This window comes from Acanthochromis polyacanthus, chromosome 9 (assembly GCF_021347895.1).
Source record: "Acanthochromis polyacanthus isolate Apoly-LR-REF ecotype Palm Island chromosome 9, KAUST_Apoly_ChrSc, whole genome shotgun sequence".
In the NCBI taxonomy this organism is placed as follows: domain Eukaryota; kingdom Metazoa; phylum Chordata; class Actinopteri; family Pomacentridae; genus Acanthochromis; species Acanthochromis polyacanthus.
In genome coordinates this window covers 41,186,512-41,199,495 of record NC_067121.1, presented here as the reverse complement: position 1 = coordinate 41,199,495, position 12,984 = coordinate 41,186,512, and the positions used below count along the sequence as shown (strand labels likewise).

Genomic DNA, 12,984 nt, shown 5'->3' with positions numbered 1-12,984 from the left:
GTCCAGGGTGTCCCCTGCCTTCACCCGAGTCAGCTGGGATAGACTCCAGCACCCCCCATGACCCTAGTGAGGATAAAGTGGTGTATAGAGAATGGATGGATGGATGATGTTCTGTCATTTATTAATCAATTACTTTTCCAGATGTTTCAGTGTTGTTTTGGTGTAGCAGCGTAGAAGGCACTAATGTTCAGGTGAATTCAGTATTTCCTGAACAAAACAAAACTGGGTCGACTCCTGAGATGTTCCAGCCCCTAATGGAGGGTATTTAAAGCACCCGGGGCATCATGGCTGCCTTTTGGTTCTTTCTCTGATTGCTGTCGCCAGATCCTTGTCATGGACCATTTTATTTAATTTCCACCACAGATTTTCATTCGGATTGAGATCCGGACTATCTACAGGCCGTGACATTGACCTTATGTGTCTTTCTTCAAGGAAAGTTTCCACAGTTTTTGCTGTATGGCTCGAAGATGCATTCTCATCTAGAAAAATGATGTCATCATCCCCAAACGTCCTTTCAATTGATGGAATAAGAAAAGTGTCCAAAACGTAAACTTGTGCATTTATTGAAGATGTAATGAAGCCATCTCCCCAGAGCTTTTACCGGACACGCAGCCCCAGATCATCAATGACTGGAAATCTGCATGTTTTCTTCAGACAATCGTCTTCATAAATGTCATTGGAACGGCACCAAACTAAAGTTCCTTCTTCATCTCCTTTCCCAATGCAGATTCATCACTGAATATGACTTTCATCCAGTCATCCTCAGTCCACCACTGCTTTTCCTTAGCCCATTGTAACCTTGTTTTGTTCTGTTTAGGTGTTAATGATGGCTTTCATTTAGCTTTTCTGTATTTAATCTTATTTCCTTTAGGCAGTTTCTTACAGTTTGGTCACAGACATAGACTCCAGTTTCTGCCCATTTGTTCCTTATTTGTTTTACTGCATTTTCTATTTTCAAGACATTTTGCTCTGCGTTTTCTGTCCTGATGCTTTGATGTCTTCTTGGTCTCCCACTGTGCTGCCTTTATAACCTTAACATGTTGTTTGGTCCAGATTTTACACAGCTGACTGTGATCAAGCAACATCTTTTGCAACATTCTGTAATGACTTACTTTCTTTAAGAAGTCTGATAATCCTTTCCTTTGTTTCCAAGGACATCTCTGGTGTTGGAGCCATGATTCATGTCGATCCACTTGGTCAGCTCTAAAGGTGTGAGACTCCTTTTTACCTGCAGAGTTAATCTGATGCAGGAAATGGAAATTTACAGGGTGATTCCATCATTTTCTCCTCAGAATTGAGTGATTCCATAATTTTTTTTTGTCCCTCTGCTTGATGTAAAAAACAGCTGTTATTGACTAACACATTTTTTTTCTTGATTTCTTTTAGTGTTTCTTGAAGCCAGAGAGTTTCCATTTTAAATGACTTTAGTTTTGTTTCATGTCTGTGATCTGCTTTTCTTCTACAAAATTAAACAGCTGAATGAACGTCCTCCATGACCGGTGATTCCGTCATTGTAAAAAGCTTCCTGATCATCGCTGGCCTTCAACAGGCAGACTGAGTCACAGCACAGCCCTGGAATGGCAGAAGTTTTGGGATTAAGGTGGCAGTTTTCAGGCAGGTTGTCACTGAGGCTCACTGCAGCAAACAGTTGAAGATGTTGGTGAAAACTGGAGCAAGTCCTTCCTGATCCTCCATCTGGTCCTGGAGAAATACTAGTTAGCCTACAATTCTAGACGCTTTTATCCAAAGTGGTGTACGTCTGACAGCAGGTCCAGCACAAGCAAGGATCCAGTCAGGAGAAAACATCCTGATAAGATCCATGAAACCAGGTCAGGTGTGATGATAGGACCATGGTGTCTACAGGCAGCGCTAAGAGGATTCAGTGAGAGTTTTATGGAAAAGTTTCTAAGCTGCTCATTCAGGCATGAAGCGTTCAGATTAACGGAACAGGTTTCAAATCCAAACTAACTCACTCCAAATTAAACAAAATCTTCCAAGCAGCCACTTCCTGCAGCGTTGATGGATGAGATGAGAGACAAAGAGAGAGAATGATCCCCGATGGGACTGGCATGGTTTTACTGGCCCAGAATCTATAAGAGACGACAGAGCAGCCAAGACAAGGATGAGGAAAGCAGTGGAGGCAGATCAGGATCCAGACATCCAGTCTGTTCCATGAGGACAGGATGAAGATCAGACCACAGGTCAGTCTCACTCTTCTTCTCCTGCTTCAGAAACTAAAGGAGCTTTCAGTGAGTAGATCTGACAGGAAGCTGGAAAGCCCTCAGACTGATGATGTTTAGTCGTTTTTATTTTTGGATCAGATCAGTGTTTCTTTTTAAAGACAGATTAGTACAGATGGTTTTACGTTTCCGACATGTTTCGACTGCAGAATTTAGAAACATAAATTCATGTTTTTGTGTAGTTTTCTAAAAGATGAGTTGGTAATCTCACAGAACCGACCTGTATGTTTTTGAACACTCATCTGTGTTGAACCGTTTTCTTTCATTAGTTTTTTGTCAATAAATGTGGATCATTGTGAGGAAGACGTCGCTTTGTTGAAGGTAAAATGAACTAGTGGCTTAAAGGAGGAATTCTTACAATGTGAAGAGCTTTGTTTTATATATATATATATATAAAATCACAATAAATACATCTAGGAATAAATCTATGAACTCAAGGTGCTGCCTGTAGGACCGGGCGTTAAAAAGCAGTCAACATGTAAATTAATACTAAAAACACACAAAACAACATAATGGGAACATTTGTACAATAACAGTTAAAAGTAATTTGTATTTTCTTTAACCTACAAACTGTTTCTTTCAAATAATGGGAAATATTTATAAAATCAGTATTTTGTTGGCTAATTTAAATACTGCAAAGGAATTGTGTAATTTCACTGATAAAATGGTAAAGAACAATTATTATTTCTATTATAGATTTAATGTGACTATCATTTACTTTTTTACTGTGGTAAAAATGAAAATGATAGTCTGTGATTTTATGAGTTCTGTGTAATTCAACAAAACTTAAAATCAGTGAAATAAATTTAATTAGTTGTACTTGGTCATTCTGAGTGATTTTTTTTTTAAACCTTCTGTCATTTTGGATTTTTTTTGGCTGTTTGAGATATTTTTTCTGCAGTTTGCACAGATGTGACTCATTTTGGAGACGCTGTTCATTTTAAACATTTTAAATTAGAGTTAATGTGTGTTTTTGCTCATTTTAATAATAACTATGTTTTTTGCCAATGTTGTGTTTTTGCAGCTTTACCAGAAATGTCACCGTATGACCATTAAAACTGTTTTTATTGACCTTATCAAGTAATTACTGGTTGATATTGTCATGCATATTAAGCTAACCGCTTAAATCTATGATGGTTAGGGCTTCATTAAGCTTTGGATGGAAACACATTTTCTGAATAAGTTCTGCTGAAATTAAACCCTTTGACAGTAAAATGTTCTGTTCAGTTCCAGATACCCGTGACTCAATGTTTTGTGACTTTATATATATATGTATACATTTTTTTCCTTTTTTAACCATTTTTCTATCAGTAGTGTGTGATCTGTCCTTGTTTAGGTTAATAATGATCTGTTTGAGGGATGACGACCAGTTCAGACCAGTTCATACCAGCTCAGACCAGCTCAGACCAGTTCAGACCAGTTCAGACCAGTTCAGACCAGTTCAGACCAGCTCAGACCAGCTCAGACCAGTTCAGACCAGTTCATACCAGCTCAGACCAGCTCAGACCAGTTCATACCAGCTCAGACCAGTTCATACCAGCTCAGACCAGCTCATACCAGCTCAGACCAGCTCAGACCAGTTCAGACCAGCTCAGACCAGCTCAGACCAGCTCAGACCAGCTCATACCAGTTCAGACCAGCTCAGACCAGCTCAGACCAGCTCATACCAGTTCAGACCAGCTCAGACCAGTTCAGACCAGCTCATACCAGCTCATACCAGTTCAGACCAGTTCAGACCAGCTCAGACCAGTTCATACCAGTTCATACCAGTTCATACCAGTTCATACCAGTTCAGACCAGTTCAGACCAGTTCAGACCAGCTCAGACCAGCTCAGACCAGCTCAGACCAGCTCAGACCAGTTCAGACCAGTTCAGACCAGCTCAGACCAGCTCAGACCAGCTCAGACCAGCTCAGACCAGCTCAGACCAGCTCAGACCAGCTCAGACCAGTTCAGACCAGCTCAGACCAGTTCAGACCAGCTCAGACCAGCTCAGACCAGCTCAGACCAGTTCAGACGAACCAAGTCAGACGTTGTTGTGACCCTGAGTGTTTGGACAAAGTGAATTGTGTGTATTCTCTGAGTGTTTGTCAGGATAAACGGCGGTGTGTGTATTCACGGTGATGAATGAACGTCAGGGAAAGCTACACTCACGTTCCTTTAATATTTCATGATGGAGCCGGTCACTGATGCCAGAAGGGATTTATTCATGTTGGATGAATAATTAAATGTGATTGGAAGAGCCTAAACACACACACACACACACACTACATTCTTTGCTGCTCTCCTACACCTTAGAATTACATATTAATAATAACAATAACGTGTGTTACTCGTCCATTGTTGTTATTTAGAAGTTCTTTGATCACGAGGTTTCGTTTACTTTAGTTTTCTTCTGGACTGTGGATGTTGTTTGGTGACGGAAAGAGCTCTTTGAGGAGTTGAGGTTGTGAAAAAACTGAGATCAGTGAGGTTGAGGATGTGGATGAGGATCACTCTGAGCTGCTGCTGGAGGTTCTGGATTCTGTGTGGACGTCTCGGCTGGTGCAGGTCTTCAGCGTAGAGCTGAAGACCAGCGAGGTGGTTTCCATCTTCAAAGAGGGGGACGGAGGATGTTTATTCTGTTCAGCCTGAAATAGAATCTAAAAAACTCTGAGTTTGTTCTTTATGGTAGGAGAGTTTTACAAGAAAACAAAGACTGGAACCAAACCGCTGTAAAAAATGTTTGCAAATTTTACAGTAAAAATCTCTAAACTCTAAAACAGTTTGATGCTCTTTATATGTTTAACACTGAATCACTGTAAATAAGTGAATCTTCTCTTGAAAAAAACATTTTCCTTCTCTTACACGGTTATTTAACTGATAAATACTGTCATATGTGTAACGTTCAATACTGCATACCCGTTTTCACAGTTTCTGCTGGAAACATGCTGTAATATTTAAAACAAATAATGTGGTGACTTTTGCATTTATTCCATAAAAATGACATAAAAAATACAGTTTGTACCGGTCAAATTGGTGTCTTTTGTGTTAATAAGGGACTTTAATATTTATGACACCTATAACTGCAGTTTTGATTCATGTCGTCGCTACAAACACATTAAACGTTAAATGCAGTAACTGCTGTGCTGATAATGGAAGAATGCTGTAATATAACAGCTCACACAAGCTTTATTTTATACCTATTTTCATGTAAATTTCAAAGCAAAACTGAAACTTCGTTAAAGTTTAAAACTTTTTACTACATAGTATAGTATTCAAAATGTTTATTTTAAATTCAAATTTATTAATAGATTGAAATAAATTAAATGTCAAATAATTTAACTTTTAAAGTTTTGATTGATTGAAGTTACAAAGAAGATTTGAATGATCGCATGTGAATTATAGTAATTATAACATAATTATATATTATTATTATGTTAATAAGTGTCAGTTTTTTGTTGTTGGTGGTGGGGGGTTCCATCTTTCCTCTTCCTCCTCCTTCTCCTTCTCCTCCTTCTCCTCCTCCTTCTCCTCCTTCTCCTCCTCCTTCTCCTCCTTCTACTTCTCCTCCTCCTCCTCCTCCTCCTCCTCCTCCTCCTCCTCCTCCTCCTCCTCCTCCTCCTCCTCCTCTTCTTCCTCCTCCTTCTTCTCCTCCTTCTCTTCCTCCTCTTCTTCCTCCTCCTTCTTCTCCTCCTCCTCCTCCTCTTCTTCCTCCTCCTTCTTCTCCTCCTTCTCCTCCTCCTTCTCCTCCTCCTTCTCCTCCTCCTCCTCCACCCTCAGACTGAACATGAAGACCAGGAACTGACAGCAGATTGCTGAAGCTTCCTGAGGCCTCGGATCTTCTTGTCCTGAGGCTCAGTGTCCCACATATCATCGCGAGCACGGCGCTGTTGCGCTGGGAGGGGGCGTGCACGCTCACTCATGCGCGCCACCGGCACGGAAAATAGGTTTTTAGCACACGTGTGACGTCACGGCCATCGATCGGTTTTGGTTTTCCTCCAAAGATCGTTTAGAGAGAAGATGATCCTGAAGAAACCTGCTGAGATGTTAGAGGAACAAGCAGAAGTCAGCAGTCAATGCATGACGTTACAGCTTCATGCAGTTCCTTAAATCAGTCATTTATTGATCATCCTGCACTGGCCCCAGGGAACAAATAAAGCTTTCTGAATCATTTATATAAAAACTTTCGGTTACACTGTGCTTTAGCCAGGATTTATGCAAATAAAATCTGATAACTCAAACAATAAGAATCATATATGAGGAATTTGACATTAGGTTATAGTGAAATTTTAAACTACAAAATTTATAAAGAAGGATAAAAACATAAAAGTAAATATTTCAAATTAATAAACAGCAACTGTAGCAAATTAAAGTGTCAGCAGTAAAATGCAATAAAAACATTGTCGGTGTGCAAATTATTTATCTGAAAATGTGCAGAATTACAGAGCATTTGGTGCAAACAACTAGAAATGATAATATTAGACTTGTTTAAGACGCTGCACATTGAGTTTATGTCTATGGTGCAGCTACCTGGAGGACAACAATCATCTAAAATAATAATAAAATATACTTTTAAAACAGATAAGATGTGTACAGATCTATAAATTCCCCGCTAGAATCTGTGATGTGAGCTGAAGAAGTAGTTTAATATAAATTTAAATTTGGGACTAATTTGCAGGTGTGGGGCTTAAAAACTTAAACGACATCATATTTGCAAATTTATGAAGAGTGAGACCTCTTGTTTATTTTCCCCTCCACTGATTTATGTCACGTTAGCAAACATTAGCCCGAAAAGACCGGATGTTGTTAGCTAATTGTACCATCAAAATAATAGACAAACACCTAAGGAATTGCTAGCTAAAAAACAAAAATAAGACCTGACGACTGAACAAAAACATTACTGTTTTCAGCAAGTTTTAAAAATGTTACACCTTTTAACGTTATGACTCAAAATACTGCAGCACCATGACTGTATAACCTCGTTTTAGCCCGACTCGAGAAGAAAACTGTGTGAGAAACATATAGTCTTTACAGTTTCAGTCATTATTTCACATTTTATCCTTTTTTGACAACAGAAGCAGAAAAATTCATAAATGAAAAAAGCTATATTTTAATTTAGGCTGTATTAAAATGCAGTTTGTGTGAGTACAGAGAGTCGGAGAGAAGCAAACTGACGTCAACACCGGCTGAGTTTGGGTTACACTGAAGACAAGGAGCTGCAAGATAACAGCACCTTGTTTACTGGATTCAAATTGCTCTTTCAGTTTCCACCATCTCTAAACATTATCCAAGCTAATGGTAATGTTAGCCACAATAGCCACACAGCCTGCTACCTTGAAGAATTTTCCTAATAGTTGGTCGAACATTAAAATCAAAAATAAAAGTAAAGTTTGCAGAATATCATTTTAGCTTTTGGCCAAATCAACGTGAATTCAGTGTCACTGATCAAATCAAATCAAATCAAACTTTATTTATAGAGCACTTTTTCATACAATTAAAATGCAGCACAAAGTGCTATACATGTTAAAAACAGTCCCCTCCCCCCGCCCCATCTCCAACCCCAACACACACACACACACACACACACACACACACACACACACACACACACACACACACACACACACACACACACACACACACACACACACAGATGAAGTAATCTTAAAAGTGCGTGGCTGAGTACAGAGCAGCCAGGTCAGTAACCGTAGGGGGCCGACTGCACGGGGCGCCGCCCACAGCACAGGGCCAGATGCCTCCGCCCGGGCATGCCCCGCCACAAGGACAGTGAGGAGCCCACACAGCAAAACAGTCTGTAGACCCCCGACTTGGCCAAGAAGATGCCAGCCACAAGACGGAGACATCCCAACCAGGGCCAATTGCAGCCCCCAGTGCAGCCGGCCCCCACTGAGGAAACACTGGCGATATGGAATAAAAACGTAAAACTACAAAGTCTAAGAACATAAAACTCAATAAATAAGTAAAATTAAATAAAAAATGAAATAAAATATAAAGTAAAGTACTAACAAATGGCTAAAATATTATTTAAAAGTAATAAAATAAAAATAAGTAAAGAGAGGGCTACGATTCATAAATAAATAAAATTAAATAAAAATATTAATTAAAAATAAGACATGAGTTAAAAGCCAAATTAAATAGGTGGGTCTTGAGCCTGCTTTTAAAAATATGAACATTCTCTGCGGCCCTCAGGTCCTCTGGCAGGCTGTTCCACAGAACTGTTCCACTGAACTGTTCTCAATCTGATTGAGTAGACTTTGTAGTAAATAACAGCAGGTGAATCAGTTTTCTAAAGTGTGCTTCATTAGCTGCAGTGTAAGAAGCTCTACTAACATAACCCTCCTCAGATCAGGTTAGCTGTGCTGTATGAGTCAAATAAACTATAAATACTGTACAACAATAAAAATATAAATTTTATACCACTCAAGTTACCAATATTCATAAAACATAAAATAGATTTTTCCTGTATATGACCTAAATGGAATTAGTGTTTGAAAATAACATTATAGCATAACATAAAATTATAGTATAGTATAGTATAGTATAGTATAGTAGAACATAAAAATAATATGAAAAGGCGCTGATGTAGTTTAAGTGGCGTTAATTTTGAAAATCCTGCCGGAAGCCGGTGCTGGTCGTCGCTCGCTTACCGCGGTCACCTGCTGCAGCGGAGCGGAGTGAGGCAGTGAGTGGGTGAGATGAGCTGAGGCGCCCGGGGCTGCTGAGGGGACGCTGACTGGACGAACCGCTCTGCTCTCCGCACACCGCACACCGCACACCGGACACGGTTCCAGGATGAAGCCCGGTATGAGCTCACAGGACGGACAGCTTCGGAGCACACAGCGGCCGCAGTCCGCCGCTGGCACCGTTTTTTGAAACCCACAAACCGCAGTTTAGGGGCGACAGCGGACGAATAGTCGTTAGCGGGCACCGACACCTCCGGCTCACCTCACCGGGCGATGGAGGACCACCGCTAGTGGGCAGAGACCGAGGGCTCGGCCGGAATTTCGCCAAAATTACGACGGGAATCAGATACAGCTCCCTGTCTCCCGGTACCGGGGGAGACCACCGGCCGCTCGTGATGTCTCGTGCCAAGGAGCGGCTGAAAGGCGGGAAGGAGACGAAGGACAGCGTCACTCTGCTGCCGTGCTTTTATTTTGTAGAGGTGAATATCTATCTATCTATCTATCTATCTATCTATCTATCTATCTATCTATCTATCTATCTATCTATCTATCTATCTATCTATCTATCTATCTATCTGACAGTTTACAGTGTCCAACTGTCCTCATACACTGTAAAAAAAATAAAATAAAAAATATCTGCAAGACTGCAGAAAAACAGGAAGTACAAACTAAATAATAATAATGAGAATAATAATAAATAAAAATATATTAGTACATTTCTAAAATACCTGCCAAAAAGTGTAATTTTACAGTCACACATAATAAATAAATTAATTTCTATTTATGTAAAAATATAGTTTGACTGTGAACTGTATTTTATTTAATATTTTATTTTTTTACAGTGAACATGTAAATTGATATCTGCAGTTTAGCTAAACTGGAAAAATGTGTAAAATACAAGTGATATTTACTAATCCTTAAAATACATAATATCTGTAAAATCATATATATTTTTAGTGGATTTATAGAAAGTAAAACTATAGTTGATGAATACTCTTCTTTATGATTTCACTAGATATCTATAATATGACAAAACAGGGATTATCTTTAAAATATCAGTTTTTAAAAACTGAGAAGTCCTACTAATTATTTCCCCAAATATCAGCAAATACTTGTAAAATAATGACATTTATAATGGCAGTAATTTCACAGCCGCACACTGTAAATGTGGACAGTTTGGGCCTGTTTTTTTTTTTTTTAATTTTCAACAAGTAAATTAATTTTAAAAGGAATTTTATTGGATTTCTCTTCTTAACTAAACGTTCAAATAACAGTTAAAAATATTTATAATTTTTCCGTCCTTCATGCGCCTATTTTTTCTTTCAATGCCAGCAAATATCTGAACAATAATTACATGTTTTTTAGCAGATTTAAATATAGGAATATAGTGTAATTTTTGATCATGTTTGATGTGGACTGTATTTACATTTTTGGCCTGTTTTGTTTGGTTTACATGTAATTTAATCATTTATGCTGTGATTTTACCAGCTTAATTTAATGAGACAGGGGAAAAGTTGAGGTTAAGAATAGCTAAAAAACACGACATTTTTAGGGTGTAGCGGTGAAGGATTCTGTATCTGCTGCTGACAGATGCCAGTCAGATGTTTGGCAGCTCTTTCTCAGACACATCCAGCTGTAAACTCCTCGGCTGCAGTCAGGTGAAGCAAGCAATCAATCAATCAATCAATCAGGAAACCGTAATGATGCAAACACTCATGAAGTTGTAATTGTGGCTCCATTGTGCCGCATCGCAGCGAGCCAGACGCTCTGTAATCCTGCTATCAACGAGCACTTTGACAGCAGTGAAGCTGAAAATCTGTATTCACCTCGTCCCTGTGCAGCCGGTGACTCTGCAGTCTCCACTGCTGGTTATTGTGATTCCTCGTGCGTACGCCGCTTTTCTGCAAAGATTTGACCTGATTCGTGTGAATATCTGGAGGCTGATTGTTGTGCTTCAGTCAAAGCACCTCGACAGGAAAGAGTCCAGATGTGACGCTGCACTAATGCTCCATTTAATCATCAGTGGTGAGGCGTTCACGGCCACAGGTTGTGGTTTTGGATCTGACTCTATCACAGTAATTGTTCTCTGCCAGGACTAAAGCCTACAGTCATCTAGTTCATCCGCCTCCAGACCATCCTGTAGGCTCCACTGCCGCTTTCAGCATTTAAAATGATCTTTATTAATAATAATGATGGAATTAGCATGAGTAGTAGTAGTAGTAGTAGTGGTGGTCCATTAGGGTTTTCTTTGTTTGAATTTAACCTAAATCTCCGCTACAGTATCTCGTGTAAAACAGAACAGTATATTCTGTTTTACTGCGTGTTCAGTGGGATACGCTTTCCTCAGTTAACCCGACGCTTTAATGAGCATCAGTCTGATCTTTATTCAACGTTCTCACTCTTTTCTTCTTTAACTCAATGGCAGCAGTGTTTTTGTTCACCACTCAGTATTGTGGGCTGAGGAGCGGCTAGAAAATCTCATTTTCCTGCAGATTAAATGGTTAACAGGATAATTTAAAGTCTTGGGTTTGTGTCGAGTCTCAGACTCAACGTGAAGCAATCGGGTGGAATTTAGACAAAGTCTCGCTCCGACATGAAAGAAAAGAAGCTGTGGCCTTTCACAATAATAAAATGAGCAGATTCAGAAATAGTTTGGACTGTGTTCTTTTTATTGAACTGAGATAATCAGGACAGATATTTCTTTTTTGACAATATATCACATTTTATATGGAAAATAACAAATTAAATCCCTTTCCACTGAGTTCCCTGTTCCAAACACACCTCTCCAGGAAATGTGTTAATTCCAGATCACATGACCTTTCTTCAAAAAAATCTCAATAACTATCGGTATTGACTGAAATCAATATGTTAACGTGATACATAACGCAGTCTGAATTAGCTTGGCCAATCATCGGGGCTGATATTCAGCATTTTTAGGGTTATCAGTAGTTTTGTTTAAAGAACCTCAGATTACTGATAAAATAAAGGAAATGTACCACTTTGTCTCTGCGTAGTCAGCACTAGTTATAATGTTGCTAAAACTGTAATAAAAAACATAATCTTATAAGAGCATGCCCAGTTTCCCCGTTACACTGAAAATGTCTGAATAATTCACTCGTGTCAACTTATTTTACCAGTGCTGCTAGGCTAATGTTAGCACTGTGCCTGTTAGCCTGTAGCTAACGCTATCTGGAGTCCTGTAACATCTTTCTACAGTCTGATTAACTTTATCAAAGAAACACAACCTGCAGAAACTAGACAAGAAGCACAACCATTGCCACAAATCAGAACGTTAGCGACGTTCACAGTGACTTAGGCTAGCGGCTAGCGGCTAGCGGCTAACGGCTACGTTAGGACCTCAAACAGAAATAATGCTTTAAGATATTAGACATAGTGGGAAATAGAAATGACAGAACAGTGAAAGATTAACCAAACCACAAAAGAAAAAAGTGCTAATCATGTATGATGTGATGCTAGGAGGCATGCTAGCGTCACATGATGTCATCGCTCCTGTTTCTATTGTTAAATAATCAAAATAATCTTTATTAATGAGGTAATCTTGTTATGAGTGACAGGTTCTCTGCTGTCTCATGGTGTTTATATTCAACATCTGCTTATTTCCCTCATTCAGTCTCTTAAAAACCACATGAACGATTCAGAAACCTTTTCACTAAAGGTGGCAGTATTTGAATTTTCACTAAAACAAAGACTAATAAATAAGGCTAAAGCTAGTACAAACCTGTGCTTGTTTCCTACTGTGACATGTCAGAATGACATTCATGAAAAATGACAATAAATCCCACGTATACGGTAGAGAAAAATGAGTGTTAATTGAGACTATTAAAGCTAAATGTATGATTGTAAACACTCCCTGCTGCTAACTGCTTATTTCACTCATGATATCTGTCTGTAACAGATGAGACGTTCAGTTTACATCATGGATGAAAAAGGAAATCACAATGTTTGGCACTTTTACTGAAAATGAATCAGGAATCATTTCAGCGTAAAACTCGAGCCGAATGGCTTCACGAATGTGCAGAAACAACAGCAGAGAGTCAC

The 12,984-nt window shown here is 39.1% G+C and overlaps 2 protein-coding genes across 2 annotated transcripts in view; one reads left to right on the top strand and one right to left on the bottom strand.

Moving 5' to 3' along the window:
• Positions 1 to 4,426: 4,426 nt before the first annotated feature.
• Positions 4,427 to 9,009, bottom strand: LOC127535615 (histone H3.v1-like). The gene is made up of 2 exons (XM_051953982.1): positions 8,890 to 9,009; positions 4,427 to 6,260 (listed from the first exon to the last, which is right to left on the bottom strand). The coding sequence occupies exon 2, from the start codon at positions 6,008 to 6,010 to the stop codon at positions 5,780 to 5,782; it is 231 nt and encodes a 76-aa protein (XP_051809942.1). The 5' UTR covers positions 6,011 to 6,260; positions 8,890 to 9,009; the 3' UTR covers positions 4,427 to 5,779.
• LOC110958018 (phospholipid phosphatase-related protein type 4-like) overlaps positions 8,884 to 12,984 on the top strand; it is a 52,892-nt gene continuing 48,791 nt past the window's right edge. Inside the window, 1 exon segment of the mRNA XM_051953983.1 lies at positions 8,884 to 9,404. Within this exon segment, the coding sequence (XP_051809943.1) occupies positions 9,321 to 9,404 (84 nt within the window). The 5' untranslated portion in view covers positions 8,884 to 9,320.